The following is a 26,082-nucleotide window of genomic DNA, read 5'->3' on the forward strand; positions in this document are numbered from 1 at the left end:
AAGGCGATAGGGTGTAGGTTTTGTTTTTTGTTTTTTGTTTTTAATTTTATTGGGGAACAGTGTGTTTCTTTAGGGCCCATCCAGCTCCAAGTCGTTGTCCTTCAATCCAGTTGTGGAGGGCGCAGCTCTGCTCCAAATCCAGTCCCCGTTTTCAATCTTTAGTTGCAGGGGGCACAGCCCATGATCTCATGCGGGAAATTGAGCCAGCAACCTTGATGTTGAGAGCTCGTGCTCTAAACAGTTGAGCCATATGGCCACCCCTCTTGCTTTATATTTTTAACTTAGCACTAGGATTTTGGAGATCTTTCCATATTGGTACATACAAGGAATCCTCATTTCTTCTTACAACTATGCATATAATATTTTATTTACTACCTACATCATAATTAATTTAATGTCTCCTCTAGGTAAACATTTAGTTTTTTTCTAATCTTTTGCCATTACAAACAATACTACAATAAATCGTATAGATCCATAAGCTTTAATCTACTGAATGTTTAAAGTAATGAATTACCATTATTTTTAACAGAAGTAACTTTCCTATAAGACATTTCCAAATGCAAACCCCATAAACTGCTTTAATGAATAAATGAGACCTATCGATAAGAAATGTTATTTGTATAGAAGAATTAATGTTTCAAAATCCTCAATTCCGTTTTGTCCTTTTAAGTGGGTATTTTGCTGTAAGTTTATTTACACTTATAATTAGGTTAGTGGGTATTTTGCCCTGGGAAATATCAGCCTGGAACGGAGCTAATCATCTTGAATTCTAAATTAGTAAGAGTTTGGATTAGAGAACTCTTTCACTTAATTTTCTAAACTGTTGTTTTAAACTCTGTTCAGAGAGCTCTGCATTCCATATGGAATCACAACTTTGTCAGCTTCGATGGGGATCCTCAGAGCAGTTTTTTTTTTTTTTTTGGTCTAAAAAATAAGGATTTAAAGTGCAGGATTATTTTAAAAACCAGTTTATGTACAAATGCATTGCTTTTATGACTTTTTGCCTAACAAATTAGACTAAACGTCAGGCTAGATTTGAGGTGAATTTCAAAAATAGGCGTTTCCTGCCAAGATTAAATGTCATAATTTAATTCTTAGCTTCATTGTGAGGTAGATGCTTTCCCTTGTCTGTTTTAAGTTAATCAGTAAACAACCTACTTACAAAGCTGTGGGAATTGCAATTACTATGAAGGGCAATGTAAGAAATTGAAATCTGACTGAGAGGACAAACTACTATATTTATATAAAGAACAGCAACAGCAAAGTAGTAATAGCTAAAAGTTAAGTAGCATTCACCATATACCAGACGTCATGCTAAGTGCTTTACAAATGTTAACTTATTAGAAGTTCACAAGAATCCTACAAGGTAAGTGCAATTATATCAAGTATTATCATCCCATTTTATAGGAGGAATTGAGGCACAAGGTGGTTACATGTTATACCTAGGATACACCGCTGGTAAGGGGAGAAGGCAGGATTCAAAATCGGATTGTCTGGCTGTAGAGGTCATGCGTGTAACCAGCCACTTCGCTGCCTCTCACATGTAGTGGCATTCAGACTATAAAGCCAAAAGGACTCCCGAGGAGGCAGAGACCATAGTGGCCAGGAAGAGTTTCAGAAGAAGCAAGTACATATTTCATAAGTACAGAGGAGCACATTCCAAACCTCCCCCCCTCTTCTGTGAGCCCTGCAGGAGTGATAGTCTTTCGTTTTGTTTTCTCTGGCTTTTCACACAATCAAACTCCTAAGAATAGGAAAGCATTGCAGGAGCAAAGGTATTAGGCAAGAACGTGCATGGTGGTAAAGGGTGGACGGTGAGGAGACCTGCTTAACTAACCGGATGCTATCACATAGAGGAGTAGCAAGCGTAGGCAGGCGAGGACCAAATGACACAGTCTAAGTACCATGCTGAGAATTGAAGCTGTGTCACCTGCAGCCGCATTTCCGCACTCTATTGTTCACTCAGATCACCTGGGGTCTGTCAAAGGCACATTTTGATTCAGTAGGTCTGGTGGGCCCAAGAGTCCTCATTTGTAGTACAATTTAAGTGATGCTAATGATGCTGGTCCCCAGACCACCCTTTGAGTAGCAAAACTCTAGGCAACAGCAGGAAACCGTCGTTGGAGCAGCGGGTGTAGATGGCGGGATAGAGGAGTGGTGGACAGAGAGTTGCCTATGGCACCTCCTCCAAGTTGCAGCCAACAATTTTAAAGACTTACAGACATACAGTATTTTGTTTAATCTGATTTATAGACCCTTTTTCTATATGCCTCACTCCTCCTCCCAGATGCCCAGAAGGTGCCTTCAGAAATGTTTTAAACCACACTTTTCCTTTCTTTCATACAGAGCAAGGCTAAGGAGCTGCCACTCTCTGCTGTGCGTTTTATGGAAGAATTGGGTGAATGTGCCTTTGGAAAGATCTATAAGGGCCATCTCTATCTCCCAGGCATGGACCATGCTCAGTTGGTTGCTATAAAGACTTTGAAAGACTATAACAACCCCCAGCAATGGACAGAATTTCAACAGGAAGCTTCCCTCATGGCCGAACTCCACCACCCCAATATTGTCTGCCTGCTCGGTGCTGTCACTCAGGAACAACCTGTGTGTATGCTTTTTGAGTATATGAATCAGGGGGATCTCCATGAGTTCCTCATCATGCGATCTCCACATTCGGATGTTGGCTGTAGCAGCGATGAAGATGGGACTGTGAAATCCAGCCTGGACCATGGAGATTTTCTGCACATTGCGATTCAGATTGCAGCTGGCATGGAATACCTGTCTAGTCATTTCTTTGTCCATAAGGACCTTGCAGCTCGCAACATTTTAATCGGCGAGCAACTTCATGTAAAGATTTCAGACCTTGGGCTTTCCAGAGAAATCTACTCCGCTGATTATTACAGGGTGCAAAGTAAGTCTTTGTTGCCCATTCGCTGGATGCCCCCTGAAGCCATCATGTATGGCAAATTCTCTTCTGATTCAGATATCTGGTCCTTTGGGGTTGTCTTGTGGGAGATTTTCAGCTTTGGACTCCAGCCATATTATGGATTTAGTAACCAGGAAGTGATCGAAATGGTGAGAAAACGACAGTTGTTACCATGCTCTGAAGACTGCCCACCCAGAATGTACAGCCTCATGACAGAGTGCTGGAATGAGATTCCTTCTAGGAGACCAAGATTTAAAGATATTCACGTCCGGCTTCGGTCCTGGGAGGGACTCTCAAGTCATACCAGCTCTACTACTCCTTCAGGAGGAAATGCCACCACGCAGACAACCTCCCTTAGTGCCAGCCCAGTGAGTAATCTCAGTAACCCCAGGTATCCCAATTATATGTTTCCGAGCCAGGGTATTACACCACAGGGCCAGATTGCTGGTTTCATTGGCCCACCAATACCTCAGAACCAGAGATTCATTCCCATCAATGGATACCCAATACCTCCTGGATATGCAGCGTTTCCAGCTGCCCATTATCAGCCAACAGGTCCTCCCAGAGTGATTCAGCACTGCCCGCCTCCCAAGAGTCGGTCCCCAAGCAGCGCCAGTGGGTCGACTAGCACTGGTCATGTGACCAGCTTGCCCTCATCGGGATCCAATCAGGAAGCAAATATCCCTTTACTACCACACATGTCAATTCCAAATCATCCTGGTGGAATGGGTATCACTGTTTTTGGCAACAAATCTCAAAAACCCTACAAAATAGACTCAAAGCAACCATCTTTGCTAGGAGACTCCAATATTCATGGACACACCGAATCTATGATTTCTGCAGAACTGTAAAATGCACAACTTTTGTAAATGTGGTACACGAGAAAACCTAGAAAGCCGTAGAAAAGATTTATATTCAAATGTTTTTATTAAAGTAAGGTTCTCATTAAGCAGACATTGCAACAAGTATCTTCTGTGAAGTTTAACTGTGTCTTACCAAGCACGGCAGACACCAGCCAGAAAAAAATCATTGTGGGATTAACGCTTCAGCAGGGTGTTTGCCATGGCATTGGAATTGGTACATCTGGTTTCAAGTACTGAAAATTGCAAACCAGCGAAGAGGAAAAGATCTTTGTGATTAAGCATCAACCCAAAAAGGAAAGTCAAATGGTGCTTTGTGTATTTCACCTTCAGTCACCTGCGGCTCCCCAAAGTGTATATACCGTAGCATTTGTCTACCTGCTGTCTTTTCTTCAGGACAGATGTTTAGAAATTATGTTGATTCAATTTAGACTCTATGCATCTTTGTTTGGAAGTGGTGCTCAGAATCAAAGAGGAAACTTTAGGTCAAATTGAAATCCCAGATGGAAACGAGCCATAAGACAAGGGTAAGTTCCCCTGAAGCCTTCTGCACAGGGGGGCTTCTTTGGGAAGGTGCAGAGTGTAGCTCTTTGTGAATCTCCTCTGCTGATCATGAAGGCCTTTTCTACATTTTCTTTTTCCACAGTGTGTTTACACAAGCCCTTGCAATAACAAAGGGCATCAGACCATACGAAGGCTAGATGTGGCTGCTGGAATCGATTGTTGGTTGATAGTGATAGTTCGCTTTGTTCCATTAGAAATGAGGCACCACAGGAAGCACAGGCAGGAAAATGGCTCCCGGCCTAGATCACCATCCATGGGAGAGGAACAAGGGTTCCCATGGGGACAGCTTCACAGGAGCTTCCCTGAACCAATGACACTGAAGAATAGAGGTGTGGCTGCAGACCAGCTCATCAAGGTATAGGGGTGCTCACCATCAGTGGACTTTGGGGAAGTAGGAAACTAACACCAGTATCTAGTTACAGTTTCTCTCACTTACTTTTTCTGATCTGATAGTGTTCACAGATTTTATTCCAGCACCAAGAGTTATGCCAATTTATTCATAGAGTTAGTTGGAATCCAAAGACTATGAATTCTATTTTGTACACTATTACAGTATTTTTTAAAAAAAAAAAAAAAACCAAGTACTAAATTCTCACTTCAAAGATTACCATGAACTGAATTTTTTTAAGCTGGTAAATAGAAGCAACATGATCATTTCTACCTTAGAGGGAAGGAGGTATCAAATGTACATCTCATGCCATTTACCTGCTAGCCCTCTTTTGCCAAGTTTAGAATTCTTATTGGTTGCAAGCTCTATATAGAAAAGAATGTGATGTTTGATTTTTCTCTTGTTAAAAAAAATAGCTCCTTTATTCTAAGAACAGTGTCTCAAAGTCTCATTTTTAATTTTTTTTTTTTTTTTGTATGGCTAAAGAGACTTAGAAAGAGACTTATAGGAGATAAAGTAATTCCTGCAAATGGTATTTGATGAGGAGAATATAAGAGAATTAAAAGCACACTGGTGTTTCAGTTAAAAAAACACACAAACAATTAGGATGAGAAATCAAGGAAATACATTTACCAAAATATGTTGCAATTTTCCCAAACACTGAATCTTCAGACAACAAACATGGACTTATGGGTACTGTGAACCTAAAGAACAAAGAATTGGCTATATCCAGATTTATTCAGAGATAAATTAGAACATATTTTTGTGGCATAAATAAGCTGATTCAGAAGTTACATTTCTTAACTTTAGGTAGAGAAGAATATTTGTATCCTTTTGTTGCTATGCAACTGTTTAATGATGAAGATTCAAACCACAATTTTGTATATCATACGACAATCAATTGTTTTCCAAGAATATTTATTATTTTAAATAAACACAATTTCAGTGAATCTGAGTTTTTCTAGGAGTCCCTTAAAGGGAAATTAGCATTCCATGAGCCAGTAAAATACCTACTCTGGAAAAACATAGCTATGGTTTAAAAAATAAACTCAAGTTAGTTTTTTATAAAGAACTATAACATTTATTTTAAACATTTTATAATTACTGAAGTCATTAAGGTGAGCAAACAAAATTTCAAAACCACTTGTAATAATGTATTTTATAATAGCACTGTGATTCTACATAGCACAGTCCCATTTGTATTAAAAATAGTATTATTTTCACAAACTGAAAAATATCTCTTGCTTTGTTGACAACGTTTTTTGTAAGATGACTTTATTTTCAGATCTTTTCTTTTTTGCACAAAACTATGTTTATGGTTTGTATCACAGAAGTGAAAATATATCTCTGCATTTTTATATCTGGTCTGTTTCCTTGTTTCCTTTGTTTATTTGTTTTTAGCTCGATATAGATTTTCTTCAAATATATAATGGCAGTACTCAGATATCTTGCCCTACCATATCTTTTCTTATTTTCACTGCATGCATTTAATCACTGTATTACTTAACGTTTGATTTGTTATTATGGGCATTTAAAATAGACAAGCATGGAATTGTAATGACAAAAAGGCTATTTTATATTAAGGATATATGCATTTGTATTTCACACACCAGAGATGATATTAAACACTGATTATTTTATGCTGCTGTTTATTAAAAATGTTTACCATAAAACATTATTTCCTGAATATTGCTATCATAGAGGTATTTGGGGATTTTAATAGTGTTTTTCCTAATAATTGACATTTCATAGAAAGGAATCATAATTCCTATTTAGTGCTATTTCATTGAAATGATTTTTTTTAAGTAGGCTTTTAAAATAGACTGGGGCATTCTTTTGCTAGTGACCATAGGTGGAAGGGAGAATCCTAACGATTTCATGAGCAGTTACCTATATATGGCAAGATTTTAAATTTTAAAATCAAAGTAATATATTAAATAACTACTTTATAATCAAATGGAATGTGAAAATTGGGTTTAAAAATGGCATCCTTTTCTGCCTTGATGTTTCCATGTGAACTTGAACATCAAAAATCATGTCTTAGAACTCTGAAGAAGAAAAAGCTGTGTACATCTTATGTTCAACTTAGAGTCCAACCATATCGATAAAATAAAAGAAATGTGGCCATTTAATTGTCACAGCTTATCTTTATGACCTTATTTGCCCAAAAGAAAGAGTTCCCCATCTGGCTATTAATACATACTGTCAAGGAAAATGAGTATCATTATGAAAGTTCAAAGAACTTGTCCATTTCTGCTATTTAATACAGAAGGGACTACAATAAAACCTTCAGGGTCTTATCCATCTGTTTTAGGTACAGCTCTTGTCACCACCTCAGCGATCAAACTCAATAAAGCAATCACTTCACATGGCAGTGAGATCCGTGTCAGGTTGGGTTTCTCCCTCTCACTTGAATCCCTCAGTCTGCCTTTCACTCCCATTTCCTTCTTGTGTCTCTCTAGGCTCTTCCCCTCCCACCATCGCCAGCCCTTCCACTCTATGATTTGGGCCTTACCTTTAATGCCCTAAACACCAGCATCTACAAACTCACTGTACCCCCTCAGATCACGCCCCCTACAGTACAATCCACTAAATACTGATGAAAGAGGAGCTCTGTTATCTACACACCTTCTGAGATGATCACGTATCCCGTTGGTTCTCAAAGTGTGGTCCTCAGACAAGCAGACCTTGGAACTTGTTAGACATGCAGATTCTGAGGCCCCACTTCAAAGTACTGAAGCAGAAATTGGGGTGGGGGACCCAGCAATTTGTGCTTTAGCAAGCTCTCTGATACGATAAAGATTGAGATTCACAGAACCACCCTAAGTTAAAGGCACGGGGTTGGAGAGTGGGGGATGGTCATTAGATCCTTAGTATATATAAGCATATATACATTATAAGGTGTATATAAGCATTTAATAACATTTTAGCCACTTGAGTCCCCTTAAAGAAGAAATCAAATTTTGCTGTTTACAAATTTGGCACTAAAAACTTCTTGTGTTAACCATTTGACAATCGGTTATATTTTTTGTAGTTGTTCACTTGGGTAGAGAAGAGCACCTAACTTTTGTCAAGAATACATTCCTTGTCTAGTTCGCTCAAGACACACACACATTCTTGGATAGTCACCAAAACCTTTTCCCTTCATATGGACAAGCTCAAAAGTGTTGGTCTCTTAGTGTGCTTTTTTTTTTTTTTTTTTTTTTGACTCCTTGCACTGATTAACAACTAAAAGAACTCTTCCTCTGTGCTGTAACTTGACAAAGTTAAGGTCAAGGAAAGGCTGGTCTTTCTTGGGAGGAGGAAAGACCCAGTTCCCAGCGAGCATCAAGCAGAAGCAGCTGCAGAGGCTCCCCCCAGCCTCACCCCCCAGCTTCCTGTGACAACCTGACCCAGTTGGCTGCATGCAGACACCTGCGGCTTGTTCCACTGTGTTCCTTTGCCAGCTGCAGTCTGTCAGTCCTCACTGGCTGGCCGTGAGCTCCCCTCAACTCAGACTGTGCACCTCACTGCCTGAAAGCTCTCAGGAAGGACAGCAAGAAGTATCCGAGGGGTGAGGCTCAGGCTTGTCTTAATTTGTAAAGCATTGTTTTTCAACCAATAGAAGGAAATGCTAAGAAGGAAATGATACATTGGAGGAGCAGAAGGAGCAAGGGAGCACATACTTACGAAAACGTTTACCGCCAAAATATGACCACACCTCAAGTTTATTACCATAAACGCCAAGAGTATTAGGACACTGGAAATCTCTCCTTCCTCTGAGTTAACAAACCATCAAAGCACTCAAGGTCAAAGCAATTCTCTGGGAAATTAGACTGTGAAGGCTTAAAAACATAGAGACATACAGGGAAAAGGTCTGCTGACATATTTAGGACTAGTTAAATCCTAAGCACCTATGAATTGCTTATTCACAAACGAATACTGTCATATTTGCTGACCAGGCCTGACACAACACTTATCCCTTGGGAAGTAACCAGATTAGTACGGTAAATATTCTTACTCAGGAATGGTTACATGAGGAGAAAGACCCCACTTTAAAGTTATATGGAACATTACTTATAAAAAGCTCAATATCTTGCCATGCTGAAATAAAGATAATTCAGGGAACATTGTTTGAAGCAAAGTGGTTCTATTAAATGTCAATCTTCGTGGACCTACTTTCTTGATTGTAAATTCAAATACACACAAAACAACAGAACTGGCCACACAAAGGCACAGACTAATGCCAAAGCTTTCCCCGGACTTACAGGCCCTTGGAACTTGCTTCAGAAATAGGTCGAGATGAGGCTCCGTGCTATAGCAGGTGTTCCTTAGCCATTTTGGTCCTTGGGCCTTGGAATGACAGCTCCAGTTATCCTGTGGGCCCATTCTAATACAATTCCCTAAAAGGTTTCCTTTGAGTCTACACACACTGAAATCACGTGAAATGAGCTGAAACTCCCCGATGGTCTGATCTAGGTAGTTTACTAAGAGTCAACCTAATGAGACTAAAGCTAATATTCAGGAAAAATGACAGTTGAGGACTCAATTGTACTTCCAGAGTGCACTCTGGAAATAGGCTGCATTGGTTGTCTTGGTCAGCTTGCCTGCAGTAATAACTCCAAAATCTCAGTGGCTTACGTTGCATGAGCAAACATTCATTTCTCACTCATATCCGTCAGCAGAGCTGGGTCTGCTGCCACTGCTGCAGACAAGTTGTTCCCACAGCATAGGGAAGAGCAAGAGGCAGACACAAAACACAATCACTTGTAAAACTTCTGCTCAGACGTGCTTATAGCTCATCCTTCTACATCTCTTGGTGAACACAAATTCTGAGGCCAAACCTCACCATAGGACATGGATGCACTGGAAGTCACACTGTCACAGTCTCAGGCAGGGATGTAGAATCTTCTTGCAGGGAAGGGGGTGAATAGTTGGGAACAATAGTACAATCCCCAACCTGGAAAAAGCCCTGCGTGGTTAGAATTGGTGTAGCAAACCCAGAGCACCAGCACTCTTTTCCTCTGGCATTGGTGGCAGACCAGACGTCACTAATTGGTACCCTGCACAGCTGAACTCACTTTCAGCCTCACAGTTTTCAACACGCTGCCCTGGATCGCCTGCTAATCAGTCCGAAGTAGCACCATCGGTGAAATGTATTAGCCATCCCTGCACTAGTCTAAGGACCACCCCAGAATGTATCAGAAAAGTTACCTGTAAAATAATCTCCTATAAATTCCTTAGCAAACAATACTGTATGTCTAGGCCCCCCTCCTTCGTGGGACCTGGATGAAGAGAATCAGGACCTCCCACACATACTTTTCAAGCACATTCCGTCCAGCACAGGAGCCGGAGGGCCATGCGTAAGTAAGGCACTGTCTGTTTCTTTATCCATAAAGTTGTGTAAATGTGGCATAGAAGTTAAGAGTAAAGATCCTGATATCAGATTTCCTGGGTTTAAATCTCCCCTTCACCCTTTAGTAACCATGTGAATTTAGACAAGTTACTACACTGCTATTTCTTCATCTGAAAAAGTATATACTTTAGAATTGAAGCTAATGAACATAAACGAGCTAATTCACGTATGCTGCAGAGAAGAGGGCCTGACACAGAACGTTCTCAAAGACCGTCTCTGCAACTTTATATTTATTTCTATATAATTGCATTTCAGAATTGAGATGAGCTTTTAATGAGAACATACCTAAAGATACTTCTCAGTATCTGGCACATAGTAGGTGCTCAAAAAGTGGTAACATTGCTATGATTCAGTGTGTTAAACAATTTTTTTAAAGGGACACATTATTTTCTAAATATTCAGAGCACAAAATCGTCTGCCTAATTACTCGCGTGTATACCCTAATGTAGAACAACACTCAGTACTGGTGCCAACAAGATGGGGTGGGCTTCGCCCCTCAATAATTTCCATCACCTCCCTTAAAACCACCCCTAATAAACATACACTGAGTAAAAACAGCTTCCAGACACATCCCTAAGCCATCCCTAAACCATGTCATCCCTTATGTCCTCTCCAAACCAACTGCCACCTTAAAGCTTCTCCCAAGTTGAATTCTGGGACTACCCCTAGGGCAACTGAGTATGAAAAGGTTATGTTAAACCAATACATTTGAAGGAAGCCTAGAATAATAACGTCTTTTAAGCAGTTCCCTCTCTTCGCCCCTCACACCCTTAACAGTCACAGTCGTGCTTAGATATTATTAATGCAGTATCTTTCAGTGATGGGTGTGAGGAATGAAATGAAAAGAGACCTGATTCTCCAAAAAACACTTCAGTGCATGTAAAGTACCCAGGCAGGCACTGCAGTCCTTCATAATATACCTCTCTAAAATTCTCTCCTGAGCATTACTTTTTAGAAGGAATTCTGAGCATTACTTTTTAGAACTTTGATTACAGGGTTTGGGCACCAACCTGCAATACAAAACAAAGTGGGTAACTTTACACACCAAGCTCCCAAAGTGGGTAACTTTACACACCAAGCTCCCAAAACAAATGAACAGCTTTTACCAAGTTTTCTACACAACTCTCACCGTGAAAATGTCCTTGAGGCCCGAGCTAAGGTGACTAACTCTGCCAGTTTGCCAGTGACGATCCCAATTTTAGCACTGAAGTCCTTTGTCCCAGGAAAGCCCCAGTCCCGGGCAACCCTGGACTCTTGGTCAGCTGAGCTAAAGCAAAGGTGAAATAAAAGCCAGCATGTGTTGATTCCGAGTTCCTCCCTATTAGGTAGACACAAATATAGATATAAATAGTGATCACTGGACCCTGAGTCTCAGGTGCCTTACAGGGACAGATCCAATTATTTTGTAATTAACACAATTCTGAAATTTGGGGGAATCTACCACTTCAACTTTACAAAGGGGAACCAAACATTTCTTGAAGTCGAGACTTTTATAAGCTAAAATAAAAATTTTAAATGAGAAATTTTAGGAATTCAAGTCACTGAACTAGGCTGCCCACCTCTTTCTTCCTGTTTGATCTTTGAAGATTAGCATTCAGTATTTTTCATGACATTTATATTGAGGAAGGAACATAAGATTATTAAAAGCAGAGACACTCAATATGGGAACGCACATCAAAAGTTCTTTAAGACAAAGGAGGGATCATATGATTTGAAACCAGAGTTACTAGAAGCATGTGTGCTGCATTTCATTTTCTAGTTAACAGCGTAACATACGTCAAAATATGATTTAAACCACTTCTCACAGCTGAGCTGACATTTGGCGCTCCTCAGCCTTCTTTTGCTCTTGAGGATGGGGGTTCAAATCCAAACGAGGTTAACACTTTGTACTGGGACATATTCCTGGTGGATGAGGAAAACAGTCTTATAGTTTAAGTAAAATGAAAACATATGTTCAAGTCCTAAGGGAAAGAATTGTTTTTAAAAAAGGGGGAGAGAGAGATGCTTCGTTGTTAAAACTGGAGATGGCCTCAGTCACTTTGGCAATGTTAGATAATTACACTTGCAGTTGCCTTGGTCACCTAGGATGATGAAATTTGCACAGGAGCCTTAGTTCAGTCTTTATTTTTCAGGACGCCATATCTATCTCATCCCCTACCCCTGTCTAAAGCCATATGGTAATGTCTAACTGGTTTCAAGTGTTTTTCACACTGAATCAGGGTAAACCTAGCCCATTGAGTGATTGACCTTTTGCAACATAATTTGTCTTGGTCAGTAGATGTGCACTCTGGGTAAGAAGTTATATTAGTTAGTTATTGCCGTGTAACAAAATACCCATTTATTAAAACAATGCCCATTTATTAGCGCACAGGTTTTCTGGTCAGATCTGGGCACGGCATGACTGAATGTTCTGCTCAGGGTCTCACAGGGTGTTGTGTTCTGATGTGGAGTTCAGGTCCTCTTTCAAGCTCTTGTGGTAGTGGAAGAATTCAGTTTCTTGTTATAGGGACTGGGGCCCTCATTCTCTTGCTGGCTGTCAGCCAGTGGCCACTCTCACCTCCAAAAGACTGCCCACTTCCTTGCCACATGGCCCCTTTCATTTCTGAAGGTAGCAACAGAGAATCTCCCTCAAATGGAATCCTTTTCGTATTTTTGAATCACTGACTTCAGGAACAGCTCACCTGATTACGTCAGGCTTACCCAAGACAATCTTTCTTGAAGTTAACTGTGCCACATAACAAGTTACTCACAGGAGTGAAATCAATCATATTCACAGTCATGAAGATTATGCAAGGGGTGAAAATCTTAGAATCCTGCCTACCATAAGAAATACAATGCAGCATTTCTCTTTTAAGGCCCCAAAAAGCATGTAGTAGGACTTAATCAAATCTACTCTCCACTTGATAGTACAAAAATAATAAAAATTAGTATCAAAATAATTATTAAGAAGTTGGTATTTTTTAAGCTACAAAGTACTATAAATATATTCATACGTTACAGAAGTCAGACTGTTAAATGAATTTATAATCGAAAAGAGAAAACAGGATACATATTTAGTTAACAGATACATATTGTGCCTTTATTATGTTCTAGGCACTAGTTATACAGCAGTGGTCCAGCTTTCTTGGGTTTTACATTTTAGTTGAAGGGGACTCAGAAATTTAACGGGTAGAAATACAGCCAAAAATACTCATAAATGTACCAAAGATAACGAAATCAAAAACAACAGATGAACAAAGAAAACTATTGAGAGTAGCAATAGTCTCCCTCCTTCATTAGGGGAGACTAGACAGGTAACTTGGGAAAACTTGAGACCTTTGTGAGGCAGGATTGCATGTGGTTAAAAGCATGGCTTCTGGAGCTAGATCTCCTACATTCCAGCTATGTAACCTAAGGAAAATTATCTAGCATCTCTGTGCCTCAGTTTCCCCTTACTGTAAAAATTAGGATCATACAAGAACCTACCTCAGAGAGTTGTTTTTGAGAATGAAATGAATTCCTATAAAACATTTAGAACCGTGTGCCCAGACCATGGTAAGTGCAGATATTGACTATCGCTTACTCTAGGCAGTGACTGAGTACTCGGCAGGCATTCTTTCTTTTAATCCTCGCAATAATCCTGAGAGTAGGTATAATTATTATTGGCTGCATATTTTAAATGAGAAAATGTAGATACAGGGAGGCTAAGTAATTTCTTCAAGGCTATGTAGGCTATTGAAATACAGATATGCTGGGATACAACCCATAACTTTGCAGCAAGAGATGGGACTCTGAGAAATTTTAAGTAGGTCTCTCTGTTCCTGGATTATTCTCCCAGAGTAACTGTAGAATTTGATGGCATAATAATGCATGCGAATGTACTTTGAATGACTTGCCATGTTAAGCTATTGTTATTAATAAGGGTAGATCTGTCACTTCTCATCACTTATTTATTACCTGATAGTTTCTGATATTCAAAGAAAGAGAAAGGATCATTTTGGAGAGGAACTTTTAGTGAGGGCTTCTGTGACTTACACGCTGGACCCTGAAACTTCACCCCGACCCTCTACACTAGAGGTAGAGTCCATATTGGTGGACTGAGACAGGCAGGGCTGTCGCCTTGACAACGGACCTCATTGGCATTTCAAAGTGAAACGGTTAGATGATTGGCTGCGGAGGTTTCCAGAGGTCTACTCCCGCCCACTGGTTGGATGAGGGGAGGGTCTTGCTACTTTTTCTTAGGGCCTGTTGCTTGGCAACCGATTTGCGTCCTACCGCTTAGCGGACACCCAGTTACACCTGTGAAGCGGAGACGTCAATCCGCTACCACCGCCAGAGGCTTACACCTCTTACGCCCACTTCACTTAAAAACAGCACGGGGGTGTCGCAGGTGCTCGTCCAAATTTGCCTTGAGACTGAGCTGTGGGCATTGTGGACACTGCGGGGACGCACAGCCGTCGAGAACGTACGTGCCTAAGTTTTCTTTCTGGAAGTTTTCGTTTAGAGGCGTCAGAGGAGAAAAGAAAGTCACTGTAACATGCCCAGCTTAGAAGCCACTTATCTGGGGAGCACACCGCGTTCTGCGGCTCTAGAAAGCAAGTAACTTAGGTCAGTTAACCAGGTGCGGCAGGGTGACCCGTAACCTCACACCCCTGCCTCCCAGTAAACCCTAGGAGTGTGGGACAGGTGCCGGACCCTTTGCTGCCTTACCATGTACTGCAGAGCTTACTTCGTGCTTCAAAGAGACTTCCAAGAGTTGAAGAACAACAACTATGAGGTGAGTTCTGAGAACCCGGAAGGATGTGTTTCACTGGGGTACAAATGTTTAAAAAACAGTTTAATCTGTGTGTATTCTGTAAGACATAATTTAGTTAAACCTAATTTGCCACTACAGTGTTGTTGTTTAACAAATCTATTTTACTATAACAACCTATTTCATACTGATAATTACTTCATAATGATAATAATAGTAATAGTAATAGTTAACAATATTGAGCACATCTTACTGAGTCATTTATGTGGATTTAAGCCCTGAATATCAGGCTCTATCAGGTAGTAAGTGACTAGTCCACGCAGGGTTGCTCTCATTCATATAAGGAAGTGTTTTGTTTTACCCACCAGAAACCTAAGTCTCCGAGAAGTTCAGTAAATACTTCGCCCCAGGATTCTATCACAGGGGTTTCTGACTCTAAAATCCCTTGCTCTTAAGTCTTGTGTTCTACCACTTTTTATCTAGTGCACTTTTTGCCAACTGCTGTCACATATAACACATAAATGCCTTTCCCTTCTAATTTTAACACAGAGGAAGGCTTTGCGCCAAACGCTACCAATGAGGTTATATCTATGTTGGGTGCCACGAGCTGATTTATCACATATAGTACGGAGAATATTAAAACATGGAAGAGATGGGGTAAAAGGGAACACTTAAGAGAAAGAATAGGAAAAAAGCTGTCCGTAGGAGGGTGTAGAGGGCTAGCTACCAACAGTTGCTTCATGAGTAGTTCAATGGCGTTGTTCTGTTTCCACCCCTGCTATAGAAGCATTGCCCTCACTGGAGATGTACGGAACAATTACTGAGTCCAACAACAAACATCCCAGAGGCGCGTACCTAACATTTGATATTGCTTCTGCTCTCCCTGAACTTTGTGGTTCTCTGTGGAAAGACAATTTCACGGAGGGAGAAATGATTTGTAAATATAGATAATGTAGATAACACAAGTATAATATATTATACTGTTTATCCAGGCTAGCACCTAACCTACCTAATAACTATGTGGTTGCTCGGAAATATTTATTGAGTATGTTTAGGTGTATTCCTCAGCATAATTGATAAGGCATAATTGAAATACATTCTTGTCCCTCCATTGGGGGGGTGGGAAGTGTAGGGACAATTTATTTTTATATACAAGCATAATTTTGGAGTTGAGTTTTTCTTAATGAACATGTCTTTCATGCCTTCCATACAGCATCCATATAGGTTTTAAAATCGCTGAAGAAATGCATGCTTTCCAATTATTTCCTTCTTTTCCAATTTGAATCTTAAATTGGCTATTGACTTACATAAGCCACACATCTCAAACTTGCCCTTCTAGTCCCACTTGTGATTTCCACACTTGCAACTTATTGTAAATGTAGTGTTGCGTGTGTTTCCTGGAATCTATCTTAATGTCTGTGTAATAACATAATATATATCATGTCCCCAAATCAACAGATAAATCAATTTATCGGGAAAAGAAAAGGTAGAGTTTTGGGAATTCATTGTGACCTGATATCTGATTTTTAAAGTTGCCATAAATGTTAAATCTTTTCATCTGTTTTTCTTTTTTTTTTTTTTTTTAATTAAAGGGCATTACTGCCTTTCCTGTAAGTGAAGATATGATGGAATGGGAAGCTAATATTGAAGGTCTACAGAATACATTTTGGCGTAGTATGTATTTTCAAAACCAAACTACTTTTTAAAAACCTTTATTACCGTTATTAGTCTATCTTCTTTATAATGAGGTTGCAGTATATAAATTTTCTAGAATTCTGAAAATATTCACATGTTATTTTTTTCATTCTATGGCTTAATTTTCTGCCATTTGTCAACATAAATGGAAATTTTAGGTTTGAAATTTTCTTTATGCCAAATATTAATGTTATTACATTTTAAAGAAATAGGCACAATAAAGCCTATTTCTAACAATTGAGAATACATTCTAACACTCTTCCATGAAATCAGAGACTAGCTATCAAAATTCCTATTGGTATCACAATCCCACAAACACCTCTCATTTTTTTTCTCTATGATTTTCACCCAAATTTCCATAAATCAAATTCTCAAGAAGACTGGGCCACTACAAACTTTAGTGATTGTGCACTCTTTCAATCATGGATTAATAAGATAGATTTTTTTGAGTGAACTAGGGGAGAACAACATGTAAAGTGGATAATTACAAAACTATAATATGTGCTAATACGGGTTTTGAACAGAATGCCGAAGAAGCAGTGACTAGTTAAGTTTGTCTTGGAGAGTCAGGAATGGCTTTGTAAGGAAGTGACGTTTGAGTTGAGTCCTGAGGAATGCATAAGAGTTTGCCAGGTTTAGAAGGAGGGGTAGGAAGTTCAGGCAGAGTAAACAGCTTGGCAAAGCCTTATAAACATGAGAGGTGCAGTGGGTTCTGGAACAGTGAGTTCAGTCAAGAGGAGATACACAGTGAAGGCAGCAGGTGTTGGGGGATGGAGTTAGTGAATGGAAAGGACTGGTGGGAAACAGGTTGATAAAATTGTGGGATTAGTTTGTGAGGAGAAGTCTATTATACCATCTAGAGGGTTCTCTGCACCTATGATCCAATTTACTTAAAATAAAACTTTAGGGACCGTGGGAGGCTAAACTGTAGGAAGAGAGTTCAGTGTTAATCAGGTTACAGTTACCCAGTATTACATGACACTTTAGTAAAAATGTTTATTTCTATATCACAGGAATATTCTTTCAACTGACAATAAATTTCACACCGGAGTACAATTTTGTCCCTCCAGTTGTGACGTTTAGAACCATTCCTTTTCATCCAAATGGTAAGGACCAAATGAGATTTTTACCATGAGGGACTCTGTCCCTATTATCCTTGTTTCTTATTAGTGTTTAATAATGTCTCTTTTTAACAACTTTGTATGATTATAAATGTAAGTGTGCTTACCAGGGAAAATATAAAAGAAAAATGATCACCTTGAATCCAATTCAAAGAGATACTACTCTCAACTTTTAACCAAATTTATTTCTTTATCTCTGTCTATGTATTTTTCTACATAGTTGAATATAGCATTGGAAGTCCTAGCCAGAGCAATTAGGTAAGAAAAAGAAGTAAAAGGCATCCGAATTGTAAAGGAAGAAGTAAAACTGTCACTGTTTGCATGATATCATATATAGAAAATATTAAAGACTCAAAAAAAAAAAAAAAACTATTGGAACTAAAAAATAAATTCTGTGAAGTTTCAGGATACAAAATCAATACACAAAAATGTGTTGTGTTTTCATACATTAATAAAGAGGAGGGGGAAATGTGAGAGAACTTGTGATTGCTCTTCTTTCTCTCCCTCAATCCTCCTCCAAGGATAGAGGAGATGTGAAAAAGAATTGAGCATGTGTGGCACAGCACTTTCTCAACACTTTCTTTCCAACCAGCCTGGCCATAGAGTGGGTGTGGTCTCTGTTTCTCCGGCAGGAAACCTAAGCAGGCTCCCAGTTGAGGGATTAAATTTAAATCAGGGGGGACATTTGTGGATCTCGATTAAATGTTGATCAAATGCATTCTCCATTTCCATCTTCCGTACAGTAAAGTTGATATTTTCACTTGCATCTTTCAATACTCTGGTCTGTTTCACTATACACAAACCTTGGAAGAGAGGAGTGTTGTTATCCCCCAAACTCCAAAAGATGGCTACGTACAGTTCTGACTCTTTAGATACATAAAGCCAAATTGCCTTTCAGTGATGTTATTTACATTCCCACCAGGATGTCTATATACAGTTCACCTTCACCATGGTTCAATTCTGGGCATTGAAACTTTGGAGAAATTTTTTTGCCAATTTGATAAGAATCTTTCCGTTATTCTAATAAGCACTTCTTTGCATACTTGTAAGTTAAACATTTTTTACATCTTTTGATTGTGGTTCTTAGTTTGTGAATTATCAGACTTATTAACAATGCATCACATTGTCCTAGTTGTTGCAGATATTTCCCTTTGTTTTGTCATTAATTGTTAAATTTTTTTTTGATTCTGTTTTTTCATTTACACCTGGGATTTTAAAATTTTTATGTAGTCACATTTGTCCTGTCCTTTGAGATTTTTACAATTATCTTTAAGCTTAGATGATCTTTCCCTAAAAAACAATGAAATCATTTTAACTTTCTTCTAGTTATTCTATGGTTTTATTTTTCATATTTCACTCTATTCTCTCTCTCTCTCTTTTTTTTTTTTTTGCAAATACAGATTTAGTTAATTAACTGTGTTAGGGCACAGGCCAAGCTTCTGTATATCTTTCCAATCTCTATATAATAGAACAAAGCTGGCAGGGAGGTTTTGCCATCCTCAACATATGGCTTCCATTTCTAGATCTAAGGCCTTTACTGTTTGTCACCATTTCCAGCTAGTGGGAAGGGAAAAGAGAAAGAGAAAAGGGCAAAAATACTTCCTTAAGACAATATGATCCAGAAATTGCGTACTTTACTTCTACTGATATCCCATGACTAAAACTTAGTCACATGGCTACTTCTTGCTAGAGGCGAGGCTGGGAGAAATAGTCTGAGCAGCCATGTGTTCATCTAAACAGCATGGGTTAGTAAGGATTGGGACAGGCATAGTGATCTTATTACAGAGAGAAGAAATGGAAGAAGGGAAGAGTAGATACTGGAGGATGATGAGTCGTTTGCAACAACACTTTTTATCCTGTTTTTTGATAATCTTTTCTTTCACCACTGAATCATAATTTCACTTTTAACATACAACAGCTTTAAAACATACTAGGATTTGTTTCTACATTCTCTTATTACATTGTTCTTTCTGTCTAATCTTGGGTCCCACTGCATTGTTATATTATTGTGGTTTTACAATACAAAATGATACATTAAATCAAAGATCCCTCTTTGCCCCTTTCAAAATTTTTTTCTCAGTTTTTCCTTTTTCATTGCAAGGTTCTTCTATTGGGGTACAAATGTTTTTCATTTATAAAACTTATTTACACGTTGCTAAAAGTATCACTAATAACGATAGCTATTGTTTTCGAGGATTCACTATGTGCTGGGTAGTCTATTAAGTACTTTCTTCATTTTTTACAGGGAATGTGCATACTTGAGTCACATTTCCTTTTCACATATTAGGAATGTGAGACCTAGAGAAGTAAAGTTAGTTGCTCAACATCACATGGAGTCAATGTTCTCATCGGTGTGTCTGATACCAAAGTCCATGCGTTTAACAGCTACATGGCATTCAGTGTTTGTCATATGCACCACAGTAATTTTTCTGCTTTGTCATTTACTTTCTAATGTTGCCTATGATATTTTGATGTTCCTGAGTTCTAAATAATTTTATTATATATATATAAATATAAACATATTTTATATATGTCACGATTAATATTAATGAATTATTTTAATACAGTAGACCAACATACTGGTCAACCCTGTATAGACTTTTTGGACAACACTGATGAGTGGAACACAAGCTATACATTGAGTAGCATCTTACTTACCCTGCAGGTAAGAACAGATTAATAGAAATTGCCCTCTTTAATACTTTTGATTATCCCAGTTATTCAAAATATAAGGACTAAACTGTATCACTGTATCATGCATACTTAAATATTTAAAGATTTCAGTAAGTTTATATAAATCAATATTTCTGCTTCAAGACTATACAATGGGACTTGAATGATAAAAACTATTATTTTAAAGTGAAATTGTTAGCGAAGGCCCTTTGTAAAAGAAACCAAGAACTGTTGGGATGGTTTCGATTCTAGAAATATGGTCTTAAGTTTTCTTTTGGCTTCTAACTTTATTTCATACTACAATTTTATATCTTTCTTCATTCACGAAACTTGCCTTTTTCAGAGAAGTGAGTCAAGTGACTACAACTTTAAACGAGCAGCTTTATCCTTCGTTTCTGACACAGCTCGCTACTTGCTTTCTTATCAAACCCAGCGAACAGTTAATCCAGAGAGTGTCTCCTCCCCTCAGGTAGATGCCTGTTCATAGAACGCCCCCTTTACTTCCTGGCCTTTAGAAGCCTGCCTCGGTGTGGTGGTGGTCTTGACTTTCAACAAGCCTCCTGTCTTATCCTGTGCCAAAGCAAATGATTTCGATGGCACTTGCTTTAAACACTTACAGATATTGGACCTTGATCCACTCAGGGAGAGTCTTACATGAACCTGCTCATTATTAATAATATATGAAGATAAACTATTAAATTTTGATTGTCTGGAATACTTGGAAATAAAGTATTCGGGCTTAATTGATTTTTTTCAGTAGCAGAATTATCATACAAGTTCCACTTCTCCAATTTATTGTTTAACTAAAATAATAGTTTTTTTGTTTAGTCATCTTAGTATACTGAGTAAAATTTAATCTTTTTTTTAAGAGTTAATGTGTTATTCATTCACTCACTCATTCTACAAATATGTATTGAGCATCTATCTACGGATGCCAGGCCATGTTCTGGGAGAGACATTTGAGCAAAAACTTTAAGGAAGTGAGTGAGCGTGATCTACAGATAACTGGGGTTGATCTTTCGGATTCCTTTAACCGACCTTTTCCACCTGCATTAAGAATAGAAACTGAATATTCCCAAAATGTAATGAGTGAGGGCAAACCAGAATGAAATGGTGAAAATTCTGAATAGCAGGATGATTTAATGAAAGGTAAATTTGGGGCTCTTAGATTAGATTGCTTAGCCCCACATTCTGGTTCTGCCACTCAACACTTCTGTATCTTTGGAAAAGTTTCTTCACTTCTCAATGCCTCAATTCCTTCATCAGTAAAAGGGAGCTGCTTGTAGCTACCTTATATGACGTATAAGGATTAAATGAATTAATACATAGTAAAGTACTTAGAGCCACATGTGGTCCAAGAAAATAGCTCAGCAAAAGCTAGTTAACGTTATGAGTGTCCTTACTTTTAAACAGTAATGCAAAGTGACAACAAAGTGTTGTCATGGAAACATATCATGGAAAGCCAGTAGATGACAAAGTTGTCTTTTTATTTTTCAAACAGATTTATTAAACGAATATGCCCACATTACAGAAGATTTTTAAAACGGTGAAAAGGAAAAGAAAATCACTAGTAATTATAAAGGAAAACCCTAATCCTACTGTTATTAGCATTTCTTTCTGATCTTTGCTCTGATTTTTTTATGTTTAAAATCCTTCAGGTCCACGTTCACTGCAGGGCAAAGCCCAGTTCTGTTGCCTGACAGATGATTTACTTCTCACAGGTGTAGGAGACGTAAATCCCACTCCTATGATACCTTCATGCTTTTCTTCACTAACGGTGCTTGGCTTAATTCAGGTTTAAAAACATTTACAGAGTTCTTAACTGTAAAGTTACAACGCCAAGCAAATCTTGGACCTTAAAAAGTGTTCAGTCCAGTTCTCTAACTGGCAACCCATTTTCTCCTTCCCTCCCCCTCAGTCTGTCTGGCCAACAACTGCTCACATGGTAAAAGTCAGGTCAAATGAGTCTTCCTCTGGAATGCCTTTCTTGATTTCCTTTCCCAGGGGGCTTTGGTTTTCGAGGGCGTTCTTATGTCCCTCACACAGAGAACACTCCCCTAACTAAGCGCATTTCTATCAGAGCTCTGTAGTGCTGTAATGCACATACTGTTTCCTTATTGGTCTTCCCCTATTGGACGACAAGCTTTGCAAGGCCAGGAAACAGGTCTGATGCATCTTTGATTTCCCAGTACCTACCCAGGACAGTGGTGACCTTTAGTAGGCACTAAGTAACATGAATGAAGGAAGGCATGAACCTGTATATGTACATCGTTGCAATTATGGTATATATGGATAAACTATATAACCGGTTTCATTTCGTCTCAAGTAATTTCCATACCACTACAGTTAATATTTTAATGGCTATTTAATAGTCCTTTCCAGGTTAGTGCCACTGAATAGAACTTTCTGCAGTGATGAAACTGTCCACCATCTGCACTGTCCAGTATGGTAGCCAGTAGTCACATGTGGTTACTGAGCACTTGAAATGTGGCTAGTGTCACTGAGGAACTCAATTTTTCCTTTTATTTAATTTTAAGTAATTTAAATTGAAATTGTCACCTGTGGCTAGAGCCTACTATAATGGGCATTACAAGTGTAGACTATAATTTCTGACTACCTCCCTTTGAGTAACAGATGAGACACATTTAAAATTATCACATTGTTATTCAAGGGAGTGAACTTGAAGTAGTGTTTAAAATATTTTAATGTCTAAGACTACTAATCATCTCCTCCAAAATTTTTAATAATTTTAATTTTTTTGAACACCTTCATATATAATGCAAAGGCAGCTATCAACAACCATCCATAGAATGAATTCGAAATTCATTGGCTTTAACTAATTGGAGATTAGAAAATGTGCCTAAGTGCCGTTTTGTTTACTGATGCTTCAGTTTTTGTACTTATCCTCTGTAGAACTTCCTATGTTATTTCATACTATCACGTGGCTAATTGAAAAGTTGGACTTTTATTTTCTACTATTTTAGCAGGGTGTCTGATTTATACATTTTAATATATTCCTTATATTCCAGTTCTTAAAAATCATTAAGTATACTGAGTAGCTTGTGTACACATGATAGGAAAAGGTCTTGGGCATGGTGTCAGTGGGAAAACTGTTGAACAAACTTTTCCAGGTGTGCCTCTCTCAGTGAGATTACCTTTCCAGCCAAAGACTAAAAGCTTGCTCTTGAAGATAAGTTTCATCTGCTTCCCACCCACTTTGAAAAGTATAGTGCAATCTGCACTGAATCCTTATTTAAGCAATTATAATATCCTGGAAAATGTAGCTCAAATGTTTTCCTAATAGGAAAACTCAAATAGCAGAAAAGTCTTGTTGATTTTGACATAACAGATACCAGATTATTGTTTTCATTAGTGCAAGATCGCCATCATTTCCATGGGTCTTAAGTCACAATTAACCACCTTGACGTGCATCTCCACTTAGGTATCCTGTGCGTTAGTTATTATTTTGGCTATATTTTATTCCATAGCTTGCATGTTATAATGTAATATTCAAAATACTAATTATTGAATCAATATTTGCAATTTGGGCTAATACTAATTTTGAGGTGCCAGATAAACAAGATCGTAGTCTAGGAGAACTATTACATTTTGGTTACTGTTGGTTCCCTTTTTGGTTCAGATGTACATACAAAGGGTGCCAAAAAAAATGTATACACATTTCAAGAAAGGAAAAAACTGTGTTCAAATTGTAATACTTGGTTAATACCTATAAAAAAATATGAAAAAAGTCATGTGTATACATTTTTTTGGCACCCCTGGTATGTTGTGATAGGCATAATTTAAAGATACCCCGCACCACTCCCATCCTCTTGTTATTCAATCAAACACTAATCTAGGTACTGGTGTGAAAGGACTTTGCCGATGGAATTATAGTTACTAATCAGCTGACGTTAAAATCAGATGGTTATTCTGAATTATGCAGGGGGGAGGGAGGGCAAAGTAATCACATGAGTCCTTCACAATAGAAGAGGAAGGCAGACGAGTCACTCAGAGAAATGCAGTGGAAGAAGGAGAAGGGATGTGGCAGGAGGGGACATCAGAGAGATTCCAATCATGAGAAGGATTTTTCACGTTTCCTCACTCTGAGATATAGGGGTTCAAGTGTAAGGACCTGCAAGAGACCTCTTGGAGCTGAGGGCAGCCCCCAGCTAACAGCCAGCAAAGAAACAGGGACCTCAGTCCTACAAATACAAGGGACTGAATTCAGGTAACAAACAACCTGAATGAGCTTGGAAGCAGATTCTTCCAGAACCTAAGAGCCCAGGCAGCCAACACCTTGATTTCAGTCTTGTGATATATCTGCATAAGGGAAACCAGCACCACCACTCCATATTTCCCACCTGCAGAAATGTGAGATAATAAATTTGTATTGTTTTAAGCTGCTACATTAGTGGTAATTTGTTACAGCAGTACTAGAAAACACCACAGGTACCAAATTAATCATTTGATGATCTAGAAGGATATTGAAGTATACACAAGCCTTTATACATTATGTGTTTGTTTTACCTGTGATCTAAATATGGTCTCATGTCAGGTTTTATTTTTTAATGGAAATGTTTCAGTGTTTCATAATATTAAGTTCCCTTTACACATACATCCAATTTAAATTCATGTGATAAGTTACAGGACAGAACTTGTAACTCTCTTTGATTCTAATGTTTGGCTCATGAATGGACAGTATAAAACCAAGATAGATGAAGAGTTTCTTGAGAGTAGGGACCATGTCTTATTTGTGTTTGTATCTATCTCCAGGTAGTCCCACTGTAGGCATTTAATAAATGCTTTTCAAATGTTGTATGTATTGGGTTGTCTTTTTCGCACTAAGAAACAAATTTACTTAAAAAAACCATATTTTTTTACCTAGGTTATGCTTTCTAATCCAGTGCTAAACAATCCAGTGAATTTGGAAGCAGCCCGAATGCTGACTGAAGATGAAACTAAGTACAAACTAATCGTTCGAAGACTTTTCCACGAGTCATTACAATGTAAGAAGTACCTACTTATTGTTATTTGCCCAGTATTAATTACACATTTATAGAAAATAAGGGATCTAGCAAATAATTTGTATAAGGGAATATTTTCTGTATCCATGTTTAGTAATGAAATTGTACTAAGATCTGTCCTGTTGGACCTCTGTCAAACCAATCAGGTCCTTTTAAAAATATTGTCAAAGATGGTAAGCTTAGTATCTTTAAATTTGATGGTCATATAGATGGATGGTGCCCATTGAAACTAGTCTACCCATCATAAAGATATAGCATCTCATTTTAACTCTTTGATCTATAATGGATACTTCCTAGATTTCATTTGCAGTACCCAGATCTTACTGATCTGGGACTCTTTTCCTCTTTTTTTTATTTCAATATAATTTTAAAATTATTATTGTTAGTTTCAGGGGTATGGACTCCTTTCGTCTTGATTAGCAAAATGTTCAGCATTTTTTTTTTTTCTGGAGAGTCCCTTCCCCTCCCCCCGCCACGTATTCCTTCTAAGTCCACGTGGAAATGGCACCTGAGGCTCTTCAGTCTTTCTACTCTATTGACCAGTGTTTTTCTGATTCCCTTGGTTTGCTCACTTTCATCCTGCCAGCGACCCCTCATGACTCTTAACTCCATCTCCTCCATTGATCCTGTGCTCTTTCTATAGTTAGTAGAGAAATGCTGTGGGTTCCTTTTGCACAGCAGGTTTGCCACAAGTGACGGATGGGCCC

General features: G+C 38.5%; 2 protein-coding genes across 19 annotated transcripts in view; both read left to right on the forward strand.

The window, feature by feature from the left end:
* Positions 1 to 6,408, forward strand: part of ROR1 (ROR family WNT receptor 1) — a 368,857-nt gene extending 362,449 nt beyond the window's left edge. For both annotated transcript variants that reach the window (XM_019731569.3, XM_019731578.3), the window contains one exon: positions 2,347 to 6,408. In XM_019731569.3, the coding sequence (XP_019587128.1) occupies positions 2,347 to 3,774 (1,428 nt within the window). In that variant the 3' untranslated portion in view covers positions 3,775 to 6,408. The remainder of the gene's footprint in view (positions 1 to 2,346) is intronic.
* A 7,957-nt stretch (positions 6,409 to 14,365) lies between these two features.
* UBE2U (ubiquitin conjugating enzyme E2 U) overlaps positions 14,366 to 26,082 on the forward strand; it is a 59,506-nt gene continuing 47,789 nt past the window's right edge. For 11 of the 17 annotated variants that reach the window (XR_016018640.1, XR_016018639.1, XM_088791169.1 and 8 more), the window contains exons 1-6: positions 14,371 to 14,886; positions 16,455 to 16,536; positions 17,571 to 17,663; positions 20,246 to 20,343; positions 20,695 to 20,820; positions 25,237 to 25,357. Coding sequence is in view for 15 of the 17 variants with exons in the window: in XM_088791169.1 (XP_088647295.1) it covers positions 14,821 to 14,886; positions 16,455 to 16,536; positions 17,571 to 17,663; positions 20,246 to 20,343; positions 20,695 to 20,820; positions 25,237 to 25,357 (586 nt within the window). In the remaining 2 variants the exon portion in view is untranslated. Of the gene's footprint in view, positions 14,887 to 16,454; positions 16,537 to 17,570; positions 17,664 to 20,245; positions 20,344 to 20,694; positions 20,821 to 25,236; positions 25,358 to 26,082 lie in introns of all 17 variants that reach the window. The other 6 variants (XM_088791172.1, XM_088791171.1, XM_088791170.1 and 3 more) reach the window with 6 other exon arrangements.

Source organism: Rhinolophus sinicus, chromosome 14 (genome assembly GCF_057876585.1).
Source record: "Rhinolophus sinicus isolate RSI-liver-muscle chromosome 14, RSI-T2T, whole genome shotgun sequence".
Classification (NCBI taxonomy): Eukaryota; Metazoa; Chordata; class Mammalia; order Chiroptera; family Rhinolophidae; genus Rhinolophus; species Rhinolophus sinicus.